The 21,542-nt window shown below is 49.1% G+C and overlaps 1 protein-coding gene across 4 annotated transcripts in view; it reads right to left on the reverse strand.

Moving 5' to 3' along the window:
• The window catches only part of PXN (paxillin), a 48,722-nt gene that overhangs the window by 20,959 nt on the left and 6,221 nt on the right, over positions 1–21,542 (reverse strand). Inside the window, exon 1 of one of the 4 annotated variants that reach the window (XM_064272280.1) lies at positions 5,250–20,020. The exons of 1 other annotated variant lie outside the window; for it this stretch is intronic. In XM_064272280.1, coding sequence (XP_064128350.1) covers positions 5,250–5,418 — 169 coding nt within the window. In that variant the 5' untranslated portion in view covers positions 5,419–20,020. Of the gene's footprint in view, positions 1–864; positions 5,225–5,249; positions 20,021–21,542 lie in introns of those variants that run through there. 2 more of the 4 variants (XM_023559449.2, XM_023559450.2) reach the window with 2 other exon arrangements.

The raw sequence follows: 21,542 nt of genomic DNA on the forward strand, positions 1-21,542 counted from the left end.
CCTGGGGGTTGGTGGCATGAGAGCTCCAGCATTCAGAGAAGGCTGGACTGCCCCGTGTGCTAGCCCAACTGTGGCTCTAGGAGGTCGACTTGACGAGTATGTTACTCCTGTCTGCTGGCCAGGGCCCCATGTGAGGCATGATACAGTACAGTCCAGCCCCAAACACAATCTCCAACCTCACTTAGGCCATGCAGCCTTCTTATCTGGACCACAGGGAGGGGCCTGGGCTGTTTGTCCCAGTACACAGACAGATCAGAGGCCTCCAGCCCTACCGGAAACAAGCAGAGAATCATCCGGAGACAGACAAATAGACAGGTGTCCACTGGATGTACCAAACCAACCAACAGGGAGAGCACAGAGACAGACAGCCTGGACTCGCCAGCCCCAGGGTCACGCTGCATCGTCCTTTACTGGGCAGCCGCATGTCTCACCCAGGTACTAAGGCTACGGGGTGAAAAAGAGGGAGGTCCTGGGTTTCTGCCTCTGTAAATTCTGTTCCACCGCCCCGAGTCAGTGGGGACAAGAGGCTGTGGAGCGCACGAGTGTGCAGGCGAAACACAATCCTAAGCCCGGAGCCAACCCTGGCCAGTGGCTCTCAACCCTGGTGTGTCATCAGCAGCGAGGGGCACCACCAGTCCCTGGATAATGAGAGTAACATATTGACATTTGTAATGGATTTGCTTTTACTTGTAAAAAATAAACCGAAGTGGGCTCAAGATGACTCAGTAACCGTCAGCCCCACTCACGCGTGCTCCCATCTGCTTTCCTGAGGGAGAGAAGGGGCGTCAGGGCCAGCGGAGGAACTGTACAACCCTAGGGACACTCTGAGGGAGGGGATGGGCGGCCCATGGTCCATGCGGTCACCTGTGTCATCTGTAGGGAGCATCATGGTGGAACACAAGTTGGAACCACTGTCTTAGATGGTTAGGAGCTCTAAGAACGAGCAGACGAGAAAGGAGCAAAGCCAGAGCCAGCCGCAGCCACAGCGCTCCACCATGGACCCTCCATGATACTCCTGCTTCCCAAGAAGCCTCTGTGCCACTCAGGCCTGGGTCTTCTTGGTCTGCACCCACTTTGGAAGCCACCTGCAGAGTTCAGGGCTCCTGGAGATCCTGGTGCTACATGACAGCTGGTGTCACCACAGACCATCAGCAACTTCTGAATCAGGGGTGGTCTCAGGAGGCTACTCACAGCACAGGCCCTCTGGGTCTCATCTCAGTTCCTCCAGAGAGGCTCGCTCCCCACATACTCTTCAGCCAGCCCGCTGAGCTGAGCCAAGCCGAAACGAGGCTGGCCGTAAGGATGCCTCCAGCTAGGTCTGGCAGCCTTCGCCCCTGGCCTAGGGCGGGCAAGACCAATTCCCCCGAAGTCCAGATCCTTGCTGCTGCTCTGCCTTGGGAACTCTGCCTTTTCCTGGCCAGGGAGGGAGCAGATTGAGGCCGCAGCTCTCACGGCTTTGGCTAACCAGAGTCACACTGGAAAACCACAAGAGAAAAAAAGGAAGGAAAACCAGCCTTCCCTGACACAGGCAGCATCCAGGGAGGCCTTGGGCTCTCAGACTAGCTGTCAGGGCTCACACGGAGGGACATTAAGGTGCAGGGGAGCATGGGGACTGAACCAAGACAAGCCCCTGTAGTGGGCCTGTAAGTATCCCAACAACCCCAGAGCTGAAGCAGTGCGCCAAGCAGAGGCCAAGCCTCACGGGGGAACTGATGGGGTAGCCGTGCCCAGGCACATGGGGCCAAGGGGCATTTCCCTCTCCAGACCTGGCTGGTTACACCGAAAGACTCTGGGTGGGGGCTGGGGGGGCCCAGCCACGTCATCCCTGATTTGAATTTGACTGGGGGAGACATTCTGGGGCTCTGGAAACCCAGCCCAGCAGAGCCAGGGCCGATGGCAGCAGCACCACTAGCCATAATCCCCAAAGACATCGTGCAGGAAGTCCCCCATGTACACATGGGGAGTGTTCCAGGAGTTTGTTTGGGAAGTGGATTTACAGCCATGCAAAATGCCTTCAAAAGTCCCTGGGTGGTGCAAACTGGTAAACACTCAACGATTAGCTGCAAGGTTCGTGGTTTGAACACACCCAGAGGCACCCTGGAAGACAGGCCTGGCAATCTGCTTTCAAAAGGTCACGGCCTTGAAAACCCTATAAAGCAGCTCTACTCTGCACACACGGGCTTGCCTTAAGTTGCAATCCATTCAATTCAATGGCAACTAACAACAACAACAATTCAGGTAGACCATTTATACCATTAGTTTCATATTTTTGTGTGTCTGTGTGTTCACTGTACGCAAGGAATACTTTATAACTCTGAGGAGTCAAGGAGGAGAGCCACCCTAGGGTAGGGCGAGGCCAGCATAAGTCAGGGACACCTGAACCCCATCGCTCCATGCTCACGCTGCACTTGCTACGTGACCACGAGTGTGCTGTGCACTGGGGTTACAGCTGACAGACACGATTCCTGCCTTCTGCACTTCACAAGGACAAGACAAGCAATCTGGGGCTCTGACCCTTAACATTTATACTCAAAGTCAGAGTCTCTTGGTATCTTAGGCTGGGTTCTCTAGAGAGGCAAAACAGGTAAAGCATATATATCTATCTGTACATCTATAGAGAGCGGTTTATCTCAAGGAAATGGCTCATGCAGCTGTAGAGGCTGGCAAGTCCCAAGTCCATGGGTCAGGGATCACGCTTGAGGCTTCTCTTGACTCATGGACCTGCAGGGATCCGCAGGTAAGGTGGCAGGTTGCTAGCTTACAGGCTGGGGGGGCTGACAAATCCAAGACCGGCAGGCAACATGGTAGGCCTCTGGCTCAGGTCCCAAGAACTGGAGGTCAGATGATGACGACCTGGATGCAGAATCCAGAGCAAGCAAACAAGCTTTGCCAGAACCTCGGTGTATATATTGGATGCAGGCCACATCCCGAGGAAACTCCCCTTATAATCGATTGGCTGATCACATCAGATCACATCACGAAGGATGACTACATCATTATATAACTTCCAAATTACATCATTACACAACTGCTAAACTACATCATTCATTCCTATCACCCATGGGGCCTCAGCAGGTATGGGAGTTTACAACATAATGTAGTTGGGTTCTGTAGTTGAACTTAAGTCCTCACTTTACTACTTGCTAGCATTTTCCCTCTTTGAGCTCAGTTCCCTCATCTATAAAACAGGTGTAATATGTAATAGTCCCTTACATTGTGGGGAAGGAGCCTGGTGGCACAACCGGTTGCATGCTCTGCTGCTAACTGAAAGGCTAACGGACTGAAAGGGTGGCGGTTCGAACCCACCCCGTGGCTCCATGGGAGAAAGACCCGGCAATCTGCTTTTGCAAAACTTCAAAAAACAAAAAACAGCCCACTGTCGTTGAATCAAATCCCGATTCATGGCGACCCTACAGGACAGAGTAGAACTGCCCCATAGGCTTCTCAGGCTATAATCTTTAAGGAAGCAGACTGCTGTATCTTCCTCCTGCAGAGCGGCTGGTAGGTTCAAACCATTGACCTTTTGGTTAGCAGTTGAGCACTTAACCACTGCACCACCAGGGCTCCTTCTCCGTAAAGATTACAGCTGAGAAAACCCTATGGGACAGTTCTACTCTGTCACATGGAGTCATAAGTTGAAATCGACTTGACAGCACCCAACACCACCACCATGTTATGGGGTTTGGTGAGTCTGTATTCCTAGTCCTCCCTCAAGCCATCTGGAAGAACAAGTAAGATCATGAATGTAAAGCAGCGTATGCCATAAGCACACGGTTCTTACATATTATTAACTCCTGCCTGCCAGGTGATGCCAGGTGACAGGCAGGGTTTTGAGTACCTGTCCCACCCACGAAGTTGATATCCCTGACGGCCCCACCTGAACAGGTGGGAAACAGTACGCAACACTACAAGCCACAGGCAACTCCAGAGGCAGCGCTCCTAAAGGAGCTGTGTCCTTCAGGCAGCCAATTCTACCACACTGTCCCCAGGTATACTTCATAATATACCAAGGCTGTATCCTCAGTCTCTGTCAACAAGGAGGTCTTGGCTGAAAAGCTGACAGGCTGTGCAGGACCCAACCAAAACCCTTAATTTCTCTCTGCCTGGCTTCAAAGCCATGCCCAAGTTCAAAGGTTCACCAAGCAGGAGCACCAGAGGCCCCTGCACATGGGGTGTAGGGAACTCAGTGCACAAGGCCAATGAGAAGAAGGGCTCTGCTGATCCATAGGCCAGCAGGCCAGCCCCACAGTGCCGTCTGCTCCCAGTGGGCCGAGTTCCAAGGAAGGAGGACAGGGACTGGCTGGGGTGCTCCCTGCTGCACACACCCAGCTGAGGCCTCTGGCTCCTCACTCTGGCCAGAGGGTTTAGGCCACTGGAACATCATGGACACTGGTCTGCCCTGAGCCTGGACTTACACCAGAGGCCCTGGGTGTCGGTCATGACAATGCACACTATGGTCTGTCCCCGCCCCCACAATCCTCCCTTTTGCTGCAAGAGAACAGAAGAGCCCTCACCATACACCAATGAGTCCCTGAGTGGTGCATACAGTTAAGCACCCCGCTACAAGCTGAAAAGCTGGTGGTTCGAACCCACCCAGAGGCACCTCAGAAGACAAGCCTAGTGATCTGCTTCCAGAAGGTCACAGCCTTGAAAACCCTATGGAGCACAGTTCTACTCTGAAACACATGGGGTTGCCACGAGTCGGAATCAACTCGACGGCACTGGATTTGGTTGTTTGTGCGTGTATATGATCTAGTTACCCTGTGGGGCAGTTCTACTCTGCACATATGGGGTTGTTGTGAGTTGGAATCGACTCAAGAGCAACTAACACCACCACCACCATATACCAGAGTTCTTGTCCTGGCATCTATGGGTGACCCTCAAAGAGTCTGCGAACCATCCAGAAGTACACACAGAACTTCATGTGCAGGTGCTGTGGCACTATTCTGCGGAGAGGGGGCACAACGTTCACGTCTTCAAAGGCCCTGGGCATTCACTGAAGTAAAAGGACTGTCCTGGACCGGAGCTGGTGGCAAGCCACCCTATAGCTCCATGTCACCGTGTGGCCCTTTGAAGGCAAGTCTGATCACTAGATGACCGGAATTTCCAGAACAGGACCTGTCCAGGCACTTACCCAGACAGCACACACTCCTCTCCAGCCAAATCACCACAGTTCAGGAGGAACGAAACGACCTTGGCCTCAATCAGGTACCCCAGGCAAGGGTCAGTGCTACATGCGCGTGTCTCACCTGCCTCCTCCAAGTCCTCTGTCCCTCTCCCTGGGCACAGCCTCGTCTTTGTCGGCGATGGTCTTGACCTTGTCCACAAACATGTCCTGAGCATCTGCCATGGGGCAGGCAATGTTTCGGGCACAGGCGTCTGCCCCAGAGACAGCCAACTAGAGAGAGACTGCCACATCCACCCAGGGGAGGGCTTTCCGGGCACAGGAAGCAGCAGAGGTGGACGTGAGAAATAGCCTGAGAAACTGCCCGGGCAGAGGAGGTGGGGGCTCAGAGCACAAGTCCCAGCTGGTCGAAGAGGGGCTGGTGGAAGAGTCACCAAGGACCCAGTGCCCGCTCAGGAGCCTGTACTTCCCACTGTCGAGCCTCAAAGGGCTGTCAAAAGGAGAAAGGCAGGACCAGGCTTGCATTCTGAATCCTTTAGGCAGGGTGTGCAGGAGGAACTGGAGGGAGACCAAAAGCTAGTTCTCCAACTACAAGGAGGTAATGTCAACAAGCCCCAGTAACTGAGGGATGTGGAGACAGATGGAGGAGGACAGGATGCCTCCCATGGTTGTTTTTTGCATAAAGGATGGAACAGATAAGATAGAGGACAGGAGGGAGCAGGGCCAAGGGGAAGAGGGTGCAGGGGAAGAGTCAGATGATGAGGGCAGCAAGGGCAGGCGTCAAACCCAGAACAGGCAGGGCCACAGGGCTACCCAGGCCTGGCCGAATCATCTAGGAGTCACTCAGGGCCCAGAAGGTGGCAGTTTGGGAAATGATACGGTATTGCCACTGCAGTCAGCTCTTCCTCCTGGCCAGCCCTGGAGGAGCTCAGTAGGCTGTAAGTAGCTGCTCCAGGGATTCTCAGAGGGTTCAGGAATGTCACAGTTCTCTCCCTCCACCCGCTCCCATCTGTGCTGAAGTCTGCCTCTGAAATCCAGATACGAAGCCAGCTCCATCCCTGACAGCCCCTCCCAGGGAGGAAGATGGGCCAAGCCAAGCCTGTTATCAGAGGAACCAGGTCCTTCCGGCCACATGTGCTCTCAGGCAAACCACTGGGGCCCAGCAGGCCCAGGACACAATCTCGGGCCTCAAACTCTCATGGAAAAGCCCCTTGGGACTGGCCCAGGGGCCCCACCTTTTTCCCAGCTAAGCCCAGAAAGAGTTTTCACAAACTCTGACTGCAGAATAAGAGAAGCCCACGGCCAGCCCTGCCTCAGCCCTGGCACCAAGCCCCTACCCAAAAGGTCATTCCATCGAGGAAGCCAAGGCTCGGCCTGGCCAGCGACCACCCTCAGCCTTGTGGCTCAGGCTGAGCTTGATTGGCTTGTAAGACCCAATTGGGAGGACCAAAACCAAAAACCAAACCCACTGCTGCCATGTGTCACAGAGTAGAACTAACTGCTCCATAGGGTTTTCTTGGCCGTAATCTTTACAGAAGGAGCTTGTCAGGCCCTTCTTCCGCAGTGCCCCTGGGTGGGTTAGAACTGGCAACCTTTAGGTTAGTAGTCAACTGCAAACTGTGTGCACTACACAGCGACCCTACTGAGAAGACACAGGGTGCCAAATCATAGTCCATGAACTTAGTGTATACATGCACACACACACACGTCTCTTCCCTCCAGGCCTTTGCACATGCTGTTCCCTCTGCCTAGACCACCCTCCTGTCTTCTTTACCTGGCTAAATCCTCTCTTATCCCTTGAGACTCTGCAGGGCTCAGTTTCCTTTCTGCAGCATGGGGATAAAAAGATGGACCTTAGCTACCTAACAGGCCCTGGTGGCACAGTGTGGTTAAGTGGTCCGCTGCTAACCAAAATGTCCACAGTTTGAACCCACCAGCCGCTCTGCAGGAGCAAGACGTGGCAATCTGCATCTGCAAAGATTACAGCATTGGAAACCCCATGGGGCAGTCCTACTCTGTCCTATAGGGTCTCTAGGAGTTAGAATCAACTTGATGGCAGTGTTTTTTGTTTTTCTTTTTTGACCTACCTAACAGGATCGATGTGAAGACTACATAAGAGAGGTGGAAAAGTGTTTTGAAAACTAAAGAATGCTAAAGCAAAAGTAATGTGTTGTTTTTATGCTGGGAACCTCTTTCTGTAACAGAGTCTCATATCTTATTATAAAATGCGATCTACACAAAAGACCAAAGTTTGGGGCTTTTCTAAATGTCAAGATCCGGTTACAATAAACACACAACAAAGATTCAGCTTAACGTACCACTTCCTCCACGAAGCCCTCCCTGACCACACTCCCCACAATGGGTTCGAGGCCCCTCAGGACCACGTACTTTCCCTATCAGAGCATATATCAAACTATCAGGAGCTGTCTGCTTCAGTGCCATGATCCCACCAGCCTATGAATGCCCAGTGAGGGCAGGGAGTGTGTGTTTGTCCATCTTTATCTCCTTAGCATAGAGCAGAGCCAACCACATAATAGGTACTTGGGGGACGACCAGTGAACAGATGAATAAATGACCCCCACCAAGTTCATTTCTCCAAAGTTCCATCCTACCCTTAGTTCAGTGCCACCTCCTGCTCTGCCATCTTTCACTTCCTCTGCTGAGCCTTCACTTGGTGCCTAGGTATCGACGGCTCACTATATGCAAGGCACAGTGGCGGAGAACAACACGTGACCACGTGGTCCAAGCCCTCCCAGTGAATTTCCCATCCACTGTGATCTACTTAGGTTCTCTGGGTGTTGCAAATGGTTAAGCACTCAAATACTAACCAAAAGGCTGGCAGTTCGAACCCACACCCAGAGAACCCTTGGAAGAAAGGCTGGCAATCTGCTCCTGAAAAGTCACAGCCTAGAAAACCCTGTGGAGCAGTTCTACTCTGAAACACACAGAGTCACCATGAATCAGAATCAACTCTATGACACTGGGTTTGGGTGTTTTTTTTTTGGTGACCTACTGATCTAGTTACCACCACCACTACCAGCCTTCCCAACCGGTACCACCCCCGACTCTTAAAAAATAAAAAATCAAAGGAAAGCTCCACAAGACTGGCCAGAGACAGGCCTTTGTGAGTACTTAGTTTAAACTCACTGTGTGGCCTCTCTGGTTTCCTTTGTGGTTGGGGGAGGGGACGATGGTGAGGTGAGTTCATAGGGGTGAGGCAGCTGGGAGGGAGTCTAAGGAGCCAGGCAGAGTCAGGGCCTGGCCACTGGACAGCACTTTTGTTGTATGCTAGGGAAAGACAAGGAGGGGTATGACCAAGGGACAGGGCAAGGAAGGACCAGGGAGACTGGCAGCTGCAGAGTCTGCGATCTTGTCGCACCTCTACCCACGGAGCAGAGGAGGCAGGAGAAGAGAGGTGGAATGTGAGGATTTTCTGAGCCGAGCACCACTGGAATGTGTTAGCAACACCAGCCCTGGGTTCTGTAGTCAGAGCTGCTGATAGCGTCATCGATTATCACGACTGTGAGCTGCCACAGATGAGACGAAGCACAAAGCACGCTCAGGTTAACAATGCTGACAGGAGCTCCAAGGGCAAGGAAACAAGCTGGGTAAAGAAAAAGAAAGGCAACAAGCTTTGGAAGTGAAACTGAAAGGGCAAGGAAGAAAAATTCAGGTTTTACAAACATTTTTGTTAATTTCCTTAGACTGAGAGGTCCTTTTTATGAAGGAACAGCGAGTGCCAGAAACAGTAAATTTATGGGTAAATATAAAAGACTAACAACAAACTGTGGGTTTTATAACATTTGTAGAGGTACAATTTATGACAACAATAGCACAAGGGGGAAGGGGAAAATGGAAACATACTGTTAGAAGGTTCTTACGCTACATATGAAAAGGTATAAAGATACATAGATTGGAAGATAGATGGAGATAAGTTAAACTTATAAACTATACAACCACTGACAATATTAAACCAAAGAAGTAAAGGTACATAAGCCAGGAATGGAGATAAAATGAAATTCTAAAAAAGGCTCAGTGAATCCAAAAGAAGGCAGGAGAGGAAGGAATAAAGAACAGATGGCACAAATAGAAAACAAATGGCAAGATGGTAGACTTAAACCCAATCATACCAATAATTACTTTAAATACAAAAGGTCTAAACACTCCAATTAAAAGGCAGAGATTGTCAAACTGAGTAAAAACAGAAGATTCAATATATGTGATCACAAGAAACACTCTTTAAAGACCCAGATAGTTAAAAGTAAAACAATGGGGAAATATATATCATGTAAACACTAATATCAAGAAAGTTGGTGTGTGGCTCTATTCCAGAAAAGAATATTACCAAGGGTAAAGAAGGGTATCTCATAATGATAAAATGGTCAATTCATCATGAAGACATAATAATCCTAAATGTGTATACATTCAATAACATAGCTTCAAAACAGATGAAGCAAAAACTGACAGAACTAAAAGGCAAGAGAGACAAATCCAGTTTTAGCTGGAGATTTCAACACCTCTCTCTCAATTACAGAGCAAAAGCCTCTCTAAGGGAGGCAGAAGCTACAAGCAAACAACCTGAAAGATGAAAGGCAGCTGGCCATTGGCCAATAGAGTGCTTAGACTAGGAACAAAAGGGACCCCAGACCTTTGGCCACTGAAACAGAGTGGGTAGAGGGATGGCTATGGGTCAGGAAATGCTCCCTTCCTTTTGGAAGGCCCACAGGCCTCCCCAGGAGGGAAGCACATACTTTCCAATCGTTTTCTGTCTGTAAGAGATCTGGGGAGGGGTCTGTGTTCAACACACTCTCCCAGCCATATACCTAGTTGATCATCGATCCATCTGTACCACCCAAGCACACTACACATGAAGCATAGATGACTTCGCATACACATACACACACACCACCCTTCCCCCCCTCCCGTCTCCCCTCCTTCCTCCTCAGGGGCACTGCCCTCACTGACAGGAGGGAATCACTGTAGAGTATACAGTGTAACCAAAGAAACTGTATGGGACAATGGTCTAAAGCACAGCCTCTGCAGACGAACTGCCCAGGTTCCAATCCCAGCTCTGGCACTTACCAGCTCTTCACCCTAGACAGGTCACTTAACCTCTCTGTGCATTAGTGTCCTCACCTACAAGAACACCTACTTCAGGGGCTTGCTGGGAGAAAAAAAAATAAGGTAGTACAAACAAAGCACTTAGAACAGTGTCTGTTGTTGTTAGGTGCCGTCGAGTCGGTTCTGACTCATAAGGACCCCATGCGCAACAAAACGAAACACTGCCCAGTCCTGCGCCATCCTTACAATCGTTGTTATATGCTTGAGCTCATTGTTGCAGCCACTGTGTCAATCCACCTCGTTGAGGGCCTTCCTCTTTTCCGCTGACTCTCTACTTTGCCAAGCATGATGTCCTTCTCCAGGGACTGATCCCTCCTGCTAACATGCCTAAAGTATCTAAGACGCAGTCTCGCCATCCTTGCCTCTAAGGAGCACTCTGGCTGTACTTCTTCCAAGACAGATTTGTTCATTCTTTTGGCAGTCCATGGTATATTCAATATTCTTTGCCAACACCACAATTCAAAGGCGTCAATCCTTTTTCAGTCTTCCTTATTCATCATCCAGCTTTCACATGCGTATGACAAGATTGAAAATACCATGGCTTGGGTCAGGCGCACCCTAGTCTTCAAGGTGACCACCTTTTTGCTCTTCAACACTTCAAAGAGGTCCTTTGCAGCAGATTTACTCAATAAAATGGGTCTTTTGATTTCCTGGCTGCTGCTTCTATGGCTATTGATTGCGGATCCAAGTAAAATGAAATCCTTAACGACTTCAATTTTCCCCGTTTATCATGATGTTGCTCCTTGGTCCACTTGTGAGGATTTTTGTTTTCTTTATGTTGAGGTGCAATCCATACTGAAGGCTGTGGTCTTTGATCTTCATTAGTAAGTGCTTCAAGTCGCCTTCACTTTCAGCAAGCAAGGTGCGTCATCCACATAACGCAGGTTGTTAATGAGTCTTCGTCCAATCCCGATGCCCCGTTCTTCTTCATATAGCCCAGCTTCTCGCATTATTTGCTCAGCAAAATAATGTGCTCAGCAAAAGAACAGTGTCTAGCACATAGTAAATTTTACATCGATGTTAGCAGTTATTATTCCAATTATGAAAATATGCACACATTCAAAAGATTTTACAGAAATACGTTAGAATATTAATTATGGTTATCTCTGGATAAAAAGGAGCCCTGGCGGCGCAATGATTAAGTGCTTGGCTGCTAACTGAAAGGTCAGCAGTTCGAACCCACCAGCCACTTCATGGGAGGAAGATGTAGGAATCTGCTTCCATAACGATCACAGCCTTGGAAACCCTACTGGGTAGTTCTACTCTGTCCCTATAGGGTTGTTATGAATTGGAATCGACTCGACAGCAACAGGTTTGGTTTTTTGGTTTTATAATCTCCGGACGATTCTCTCTCTGAGGTCTCATTAAGTTCTTTGCGCATCTCAATTGTCACAGCCTTGGAAACCCTACTGGGTAGTTCTACTCTGTCCCTATAGGGTTGTTATGAATTGGAATCGACTCGACAGCAACAGGTTTGGTTTTTTGGTTTTATAATCTCCGGACGATTCTCTCTCTGAGGTCTCATTAAGTTCTTTGCGCATCTCAATTGTATTCTGATTACCTACAATGAACATGTGTAACATTGATAATCAATTTAAAAAAGTTATATATTAAAAGAAATAATATAACTAGCCCTTTTAATAAACATTTAAGAAAATACAGAAGTCTTTTTGTTTTTTTTAAAGAAGGGCATATACAGCATATGTATGCTTTAAATTTATAAATTATGGAAAATGGTTTGGAAAATATATCAAAAAAAAAAGAAAAAAACAAACCCGTTGCCATTGAGTTGATTCTGATTCATCGCAACCCTCCAGGACAGAGTAGAACTGCCCCGTAGGGTTTCCAAGAAGCAGCTGGTGAATTCGAACTGCCAACCTTTTGGTTAGCAGCTGAGCTCTTAACCTCTGTGCCACCAGGGCTTTGGAAAGATATATACCAAACAATTAACAACAGTTACCCCTGGTGGGGGAAAGGAAGAAGGGACTTTCACTTTTATACCTTTTTTTTTTTCTTTTTATAATAACCATGTATCTTTGTGACATAAAAACTTTTACAAAACTAAGTAACAATAAAACCAAAACCAAAACCAAACCCACTGCCCTCAAGTAGATTCTGACTCATAGTGACCCTATAGGACAGGGTAGAATTGCCCCATAGAGTTTCCAAGGAGCACCTGGCGGATTCGAACTGCTGACCTCTTGGTTAGCAGCCGTAGCCCTTAATCTCTACACCACCAGGGTTCCAATACTGGATGCAAAATGTCCCAAGGAAAACAAAAAAACAGACCAGTTGCCTTCAAGTCTATTCCAACTCATGGCGAGCGCATGTGTTTCAGAATAGAACTGCTCCATAGGGTTTTCTTGACTGTAACCTTTATGGAAGCAGATCAGCAGGCCTTTCTTACATGGCACTACGCAGCTAGTTTGAACTGCCAACCTTGAAGTTAGTAGTCAAGCACAAACCGTTTGCACCAGACATGAGAAAAGGCCCCAGAAAAAAAGAGGCCTTGAGGCTACACTGTGGCTCGTGTGTATTTCTGCAAACGAGGAAAACTAGGACCCCAGACCTTCCAAAAAAAGGCTAGCGTGAAGACAAAGCACAGTCTGCTTGGGTACCCAATGACCTGGACAAGTCTTCTCCCCAGTATATCCCTCTATAAACAAGAGAGCTGGACTTGGTAGGTGATCTTCCAATGTTTTTGCATTTTCATTAGCAGTTTTTTAAAAAGCTGCAAGACCTCCTCTGCGATTGCAACCTGAGACAGAAGCCAGACGTATGAAACAGATAAAAAAAGCGAACAGCTCTGACTAAAGAAGGTGATAGCTGGAGACCCCCAATCACAGGGTGAGGTGACGCCCATGGCGCCCTTTCTGGAAGCATAGGAGTCTAAGAAATTCAATCAGCCCAGAACCACAAAGAGGGGAGTGTTCTCTGATTATACCCAAACAGACCATCCGGAGGGACAGTCTCGCAGGCTGGAGAAGCAGGAGGAGGTGAGGCAGGGTCAGGATGCGAGTCTGCACATAAGGCCCAAGCCAGCAAGGCTGAGAGGAGATGCTACCAGCAATGCCATCGATAGCCAGTGACCAGTGAGCCAAGAGGGGCTTCTCTGGGGCAGATGGGCTGTGACATCCCTGGCCCCATGCTCCTGACCCATAGTCAGGCACGTAACAGCTGTCTTCAGGTCAGTGTCCCTCAGGCTCTCAGGGCGCAAACAGGATGTTTGGAAGCAGATGACCACAACTGACCACAGGAAGCTATGACAACCGCCTCCAGGTGATGCGTCTCTTCCCCAGCTTGTTTCTAGCTGGGCTGCCTCTGACCAGCAGACCAGACAAAAAGCCTTCAAGTGCTGATTTCCCAAGAAGGAGGGGGTCAGGGATTCTTAGAAAATTCAGGACACGGGAGAAGGTGAGGCCATCTGAGATGGTGAGACCAGGAGGCAGAGAGGCCACCCAGCTATCCCAACGGCTACCTCACCCCAAAGACACAGCTAAGCTGATGCTAATACAGAGGGGTGGAAAAACTGCAAACCCACTCACTCCTGGGGACGACAGGCTTTCCAACATGACCAGCACGTGACCGAGTGAGCTCAGCGGGGCAGTGCAGTGTTCGTAGCATCACAGCTGCCCTATCTGCCCGCCCCAGAGAAGCCAGCCCTGCCAGGCATGCTCAAGCTCACCAGTGATGAGAAGCCACCCCTGCTGGCCAGCCCAGCTCAGAGACAAAAGGGGAAATGGCAAATCCAGAGGAAGCCAAGTGTAGGCCAGAGGACACTCCCATTTCCCCCTAAGGCAGGGGAATGTTCCTAAAAGCAGAAACAGCAGGAAAGCCTGGCCAGGACTCTCAGAGCCACTTCAATCCCTAACCAAGCCCAGGACTGGCCCAACTGATCAACTGCCCCTAAAAGAGCACAGAGGTGGCAGGGCCACCCAGTCACTGGCCCAGCTTCTAACAGCTATGCCTACTCTTTGGACAAAACCACAGCTCACTGTTCAAAAACCAAACTGCTCTTTTCTACTGCTGCTATGAGCCTCAGTGTGAATAGTGCCGAGATGGAGACACTTCGCTATAAACTTTGCTCAGGTGACAGAGGGACACCGAGGTTTTAAACAGAGGAGAGACACTGCCAGACCCAGAACACACCAGCTGCCATCAAGTCAACTCTGAGTCATGGTGACCCCACGTGTGTCAGAGTAGAATTGTGCTCCAGAGGGTTTTCAATGGCTTTTTTGGAAGCAGACTGCCAGGCCTTTCTTCCGAGGTGCCTCTGTGTGGGTTCAAACCTCAGATGTTTTGGTTACCAGCCCAGGGCATTCACTGTTTCGTTCCATTATACATAAGGTTGCTATGAGTTGGAGCTGACTCAATGGCACCTAGCAACAATGACAACAACTAGGAGCCTCAATGGCCAAACCTGTCCAGAGAGGCTTTGAAGATGTCACAGAACATTCTTCATGGCCTGCCTTGACCAGGAGGGAGAATGCTCTGGAAGTCACACCCCAGAGCAGCTCTCTGTGGCAGCTCTCAAAGCATAGTGTTAGATAAGCCACTAGTATAAATCAACCCACCAAAAGGCCTCCTCCCCGCCCGCTTCCTCCTTGAAGCTACCAAAGAGGCCCAGGGGAAATAAAATGTCACAAAACCAAAACCCGACTTAAACCCACCAGCACTCGGGTGTGGCCATTTTACCCCCATACTCTCCATGATAGTTCTAGATCACATTCTCCTGAGACATAACCAAAGTCAGATTCCTCCCAAGCCCAGCTGAACAGCCAACCGACACCTGTGCACTAACTGGCCACTGGCCGTCTCCAAGGCCACAGGAAACACAGCCGGCAGATACAGTGAAGTGCAAGCCGGAACAGTACCGAGAAGGTGACACAGAACATCAAGCCCCAGTGCTGTGTTTGGTTATTCCAAGAACTCATGACAATAGTTACCATCCACTCAACGCTTTATTTTGAGCACTTTAAAGTATTTCAGGAAATGCACCTGTTTCACGAATGACTGGACTGAAGCTTAGAGCATGGGGTGACTGGCCGAGGTCGCATAGTCAGCAAGTGGCAGAGTCTATACAGACGCAGGTGTGGCCTGTGTTCTGACCGTGGCACTATGCTGTCTGCTCAGCCCAAACCCTGGGGATTTCACTCTCTGATTCTCTGGCAGAGGAAGTGGTTTGCTGGAGGTCCGGCATCCTAGTGGGTATCCACAGCTCATTCCCATTTAATCACCAACCACTATCTAATATTTATTAAGCAACCACAGAAAGAACAGAGCAGTACTTAGTGGTTACAAACGCCAGCCAGTCGGATAAGATCCCTGCCTTCAAGGGGCTTACAGGGCACAGGGCAGACAGAATGCAATTTACACACATCTGTAAAGTTCCGTCTAAGTGGAAGGGTCAAGGCCCAGAACGAAGTCAGAGGTTGGCTGGTTTTAACCAGAAAATACGAAAAAAAACCAAACCAAACCCAGTGCGGTCGAGTCGATTCCGACTCGTAACGACCCTATAGGACAAAGTAGAACTGCTCCATAGAGTTTCCAAGGAGCATCTGGCGGATTTGAAATGCCAACTCTTTGGTTAGCAGCCATAGCACTTAGCCACTATGCCATCAGGGTTTCCACCAGAAAATAAAGCCTTCTCAAATAGATGGCTTCAGCTGAGATCTTAAAGGCAGAGAGTGTGCGCAGACAGATAAGGGGAAGGCGCCTATTTTCTGCTCCTTTGACAAAGATCCAGACTCAAGGTGGAGCTAAGTGCTTGGGGTGTTCCAAAGTCAAGTCTAACTCAGCGCAGTTCAAGAAACCCTTAGACTTGACAATGGTGCGTCTGTCACACAAAAAGGGCAGAAAGAGAACAATCTTAGAACCCTCCAGAGCAAAACCAAGTAGGAATACATTTGCAGGAAGCTACACCCAATGTAAGCAACCAAGAAAAAAAAAAAAACAGTTGCAATCGGGTCGATTCTAACGCACGGCAACCCCATGTGTGTCAGAGTAGAACTGTGCTCCATGGGTTTTCAATGGCTGATTTTTCAGAAGCAGATGGCCAGGCCTTTCTTCCAAGGTGCCCCTGGGTGAACTCAAATCCCAACCTTTCAGTTACAGCCATGCACATTAACTGTCTGCACCACCCAAAAAAAAAAAAAAAAACCCACTGCCATCAAGTCGATTCCTCTACTCATACTAACTCTGTAGAATACAGGAGAACTAACCCATAGGGTTCCCAAGGCTGTAATTTTTACGGGAGCAGACCTTTCTCCTCTAGAGTGGGTGGTGGGTTTGAACCGCTGACCTTTTGGTTAGCAGCCAGGCACTTATCCACTGTGCCACCAGGGCTCCTTTTGCACCACCCAGGGACTCCATAATGTAAACAACAGGGAGGACCAAATAACAGCGATGTAGCTGTTCAGCTCAGCCAAGTGGTGCCACGTAGGAACATGGGTCAGCGTATCCAAATCTGATTTTTCAAAAGAAACCAGACATGTGGACTTTATGTGTAATCTCCTGATGCTTTAAATGTTGACAAGAAATTTTGAAATATTTTTAAATAGCATGAAGGCCAAATTCGACCAGTGATTTGCCACTTCTGCCTTAAGGTTTTTGGCATGAAGAACCAAAAAGCAAATGGATGTGATGTTGGAAGACCTAGGCTCAAGTAATCGTAGCATTGTCTATGGTGACACCGGGTGGGTCCCCTAAACCCTCTGAATTTTAGTTTAGCTTCCTCATCTGTAACAAGGGGACAACCACCATCTACTTTGAAAGGTTGTTGTCAGAATCATACCAGAAATAATGAAGCAAATGAAAACATTTCCTAAACCTGAAAGTGGTACACGAATGCCCATTATTTAATACAGGCCAAGAGAACAGAAGAGACCATAACAGAGAAATCAGACAATACGGTCACCGAGAGAGAGTGAGAAGGAAATGAGTTGGGTCTTTGCTGGCGAGCGGACCGGAAGAACCTGGACAATAGGATCCACGTCAGCGTCCAAGGTGGAAATACAAATTTAGGAGTCGCCAGCACACGAGTGATAAAAGAGGTCACACAAGTAGATAAATTGACCTCAGTGCTCAGAAAGAGGAAAAACAGGGAGGCCTGAGCCAAGCCTTTGGAAAAACACAAATGCACACGAAGGGCTCAGAGAAGGAAACACGAAAGGCAGTCAGTCGAGGAGGCTCTGCAGAGCAGAGCTTAAGGAAGGGAGGGGAAAACATGGCGGCCAAGGAGTACGTAATGGCTAATTCCTCTTTAGAGTGGATGGACTGTAGCGCCCAGCAAGAGAGAAAATGTCAAGAAGGGCCTAGGCTCTGTTAAAAGCAGAAAAAGGAACAAAGTAAAGAAGTTAGGGAGGGCACAAAGATAAAAAGAAGCCACAGAGACAGGAGAAAGGAAGTAGCAGGGGGAGGGGGTCTGTAGATGGAGAACATTAGGTCACAGATGTCTACATGGATGGGAGATACCAGGTGAAATAAAAAACCAGCTGCCCCAGTATTTAGTGGCTGAAAGATCGAGTTTCTACAGTTACAGGTGCAATAACGTCAAGATTTTGGCATTTCAGGCTTGCCAGGGGCACAAGACATTCTGAGTATAATTCCTAGAAGTTTAGTCTTGAGTATGTCTCTTAAGTCCTCCCAGTGATTCTACAAGACACCTAATATCCTTTAATAAATCCCTTTCTGCTTGGGGAAAAAAACAAAACAAAACAGCTGCTGTCGAGTCAACCCCAACTCATGACAACCTCATGTGTGCCAGGGTAGAACTGTGCTCCATATGAAGCAGGCAGTCATGAAAGGGTTATTAAGGGTTATTAACCATCCCATAATAGCTGTTTTTCCAGAAAAGTCTACTCTTGCTACATTTTTGTTACAACTTTTACAGCACTTCGCCATGATTGGTCAAATCCCCAGGTTTCTCGTCTTCTCCTGGCAGGAGGCCAAGGTGAGCTGACTCCAGACCTACCCACCAGATGACCTTCCTGGGGTGGCAGGGGCGCGCCATCACCATTTTTTCAGGGCTGTGTGCAGTATTTTTAGAGCCGTGTGCAAAAACTCATTCACTAAAATTATGCAGACTGTACACGCATCACAAGACTGCAGATCCTCGTCTCACTGTTCACGCATGTGTATGTCACTCCCTCTAAAAGGAGCGAACCTGGCCTGGTTCAGGGAGCCGGCAGCCTTAGGTGAGGAGACCCTGCCTGTCTCCCCATCTGCAAACTGTGAAAAAGACCCTTCTGTTCTCCCGACCCTGTGTCTGGCTGACTTCAATTAGCTAGTCTGCTTCACAAGAACCTATTAGTTGACAGCTTCACATAGGGTTTTCGGTGGCTGATTTTTCAGAAGTAGATAGCCAGGCCTTTCTTCCGAGGCACCTCTGAGTAGACTCTAACTCCCAACTTTTGGTTAACAGCCACGCATGTTAGCCATCTGCACTACCCAGGGACTAAGGGTGGGGGCTGGAGTTACAAAAGATGTGGAGGTGGAAAGAAGGTGATGTGGTGGGTGGAGTAAAACGCAAATTGACAAAGAGACAGCCACTCTGGGTCTCCCTGAAGTGTACTCAGCTCCCCAAAGACCCAGGAGGCAGGCGTTAGCCCCATTTTACAGCCTGTTTTCAGTAACATTTTTTTGTTGTTGGAAGAGGCCAGAGGCTCCATGGCTCGTTCGTAAAGATACACAGACTTATGTCCAGATGGGACTCAAGCGGCCTTCGGCTCGTTCACTTAAACCAGAAAAGAGCTCCCCAGAGGCTTCCACCCACCTTGCTCAAGCTTACTTGAGGCTCTTCGATTCCAAACAGCTGGAAATGTGTGGCCTCCCCCCTTTCCCAACAAGAAAACAGAACAGAACATGGCTGTTTCTGCCAAGCTGAGCTCTGAATAAGCTGCATTCCATTTCATTAAAACAATTACCTGAGTCCCAGCCAAGAATTACATAAAGCTTCCTTCCAGCACCACCCCCTTTCCCCCTCCCTCAAAACACAGCATGCTGTTTTTCAAACAGGCAGGGTGAAGCCCTGACACACCACTTGGGGGACCTCACCAGGAAGAACGCATGGTTTTACCAGGTGGGCCAGCTCTGCGTCCCTGTCTACAGACCTGTCAGAAGGCGCAAAGAGGACCCTAGAGTAAAGCACTCCCCTTACCAGGGCCTGCTGGCCACCCAGGACGTTTCTAGGAGGCACCAGGGCCCTCGCCTCTGCCTCCAAGCCAAGGGGCCACAGTGCAGAATCCAGCTAATTCCCAAAAACAGATGGGAGGGCCCAGTGGCCCAGCTTTGAGTCAGCATAAACGAGGCCAGTGGGAACCGGGGAGTGGGGATTCCAGGAGAGGGAGCTTGAAGTCTGGAGAACTAGATGGCCAGCTCAAGCTGCATGCAAGAGCCTGGGCCACTCCAGCCCATGCTGCCCACAGGCTAATGGTGTTCCTTTGGCCACAGATAAGAGGTTCATGATGTGAAGGAAATGGCATCTCCTCCCTCCCCCAGGGTTGAGCTACCCCAGAGACCTTGCCCTCTGCTCCCACCAGCCCTGACCATCCCTTCCAAGCTCCCTACCTCGCTCCAACCAGGGCTCAGAATCTCACTGGCCCTGACCTTGGTCCAGTTAACATCACCACATCCAAAATAATGCCCAGGCTGCCTCCACACATGTGTAAGCTCACTATCTCTGGCCCTGTCTTTTTTTGCATGGGTCACGGTGGCTGTGCGCCCCCATCCCAGCCGACAGTTGGCCAGTCAAGTTATTCAGGGCCTGCGGCTCCCACCTGCCACCTTCGCAGACAGCCATGGGAGGCCCAGGTGATCACTCAGATCGATGATAGACAGATGCTTCCTAGCACCCCTGTGAGAATGATTCTTGACACTACTATGAAAAAGGGCTTTTCTTATTGTTTCCAACTTCTTATCCTAAAAACTAACATACAGAAAAACCAAGACTAATATAATAAATGCCCTCATACCCTCTACTTAGCTTCAACAGTTATTAACATTTTGCCATTTTGCATGTAGGCGTGCTCATGTGTTTGTGCACTGTGTGTCCCTGGTGGAGCAAAAGGGTTCACACTTGACTACTAACCTAAAGGTTGGCAGTTCAAACTCATCCAGAGGCACCACGGAAGAAAGGCCTGGCAAACTGTCACAAAGACTACAGCCAAGAAAACCCTGGGGAGCAGTTCTATGCTGTAACACGTGTGGTCATCATGAGTCGAAATCGACTCCATGGCAATGGATTTGGTTATACATATAAACCCGTTACCATCGAGTTAATTCAAACTCACAGTAACCCTACAGGACAGAACAGAACTGCCCCCTATGGTTTCCATGGCTGTAATCCTTACAAAAGGTGACTGCTACATCTGTCTTCCGTGGAGCAAATGATGGGTTCAAAGCACTGACCTTTTGGTTAGCAGCCAAGCGCTTAACCGCTGCACCACCAGGGCTTCTTGGTTTTACATATACACACACACACACACACATATATATGCGTATATAAACATATACACCAAAAAGTCATCAGTTCGAATCCACCAGCCACTCCTTGGAAACCGTATGGGGCACTTCTACTCTGTCCTATTGGGTTGCTATGAATCGGAATCAACTTGACGGCAATGAGTTTTGGTTTTTTACGTGCATTTACCTCCCTTTTTTTACTATATCATTTAAGACTAAGTCACAGGCATCAAAACACTTCACTCCTAAATAATTTAGCACGCACCCAAGAATAAGGGCATTCTCCCATGAAACCACAGTACCACAATCACACAAGAGGCAAGCACGAAAAGGCACTTTCTAAGAGAAGACGTGGTCACCACAGCTCTGCAGAGCTTGGCCAGACTGTGGCCGCCCTTGCCAAGCGCACGTTCCGGCTGCCACGGGCCCAACATCCAAGGCTTCCCTGGAAAAGCCAGCCCTGAGCCCCACCGGTTAGGCCATCAGTTAGTTAGCTAGATGACTTATCGGGATGGGAAAGTACACTCAAGCCAGATGTGAGACTCTCAGCAAGACCCAAACTGAAAAAAGCAAAGTGGCCCCTGTGAGGCTGTAGAGGCCCTGGGCTATTCCAGGTGAGGAGACACCCCTGGATGCCATTTTAGTCAGTTGCTGAGTCAAAGCTTCCGAGAGAACTCAGATTCCTGATTCTTTTTATTTATTTTTTTCTCCCTCTCCCATAAGACGTTCCTCATTCACCATTCTCCAACTTAAAAGTTTTCAAAAACTTCCTTCTCTGGAAACGGAATCACTTCAAACAGCAATGTACACACACCTGGACAAGGACAAGGACTGT

The sequence above is a fragment of the Loxodonta africana genome, chromosome 19, assembly GCF_030014295.1.
Source record: "Loxodonta africana isolate mLoxAfr1 chromosome 19, mLoxAfr1.hap2, whole genome shotgun sequence".
In the NCBI taxonomy this organism is placed as follows: domain Eukaryota; kingdom Metazoa; phylum Chordata; class Mammalia; order Proboscidea; family Elephantidae; genus Loxodonta; species Loxodonta africana.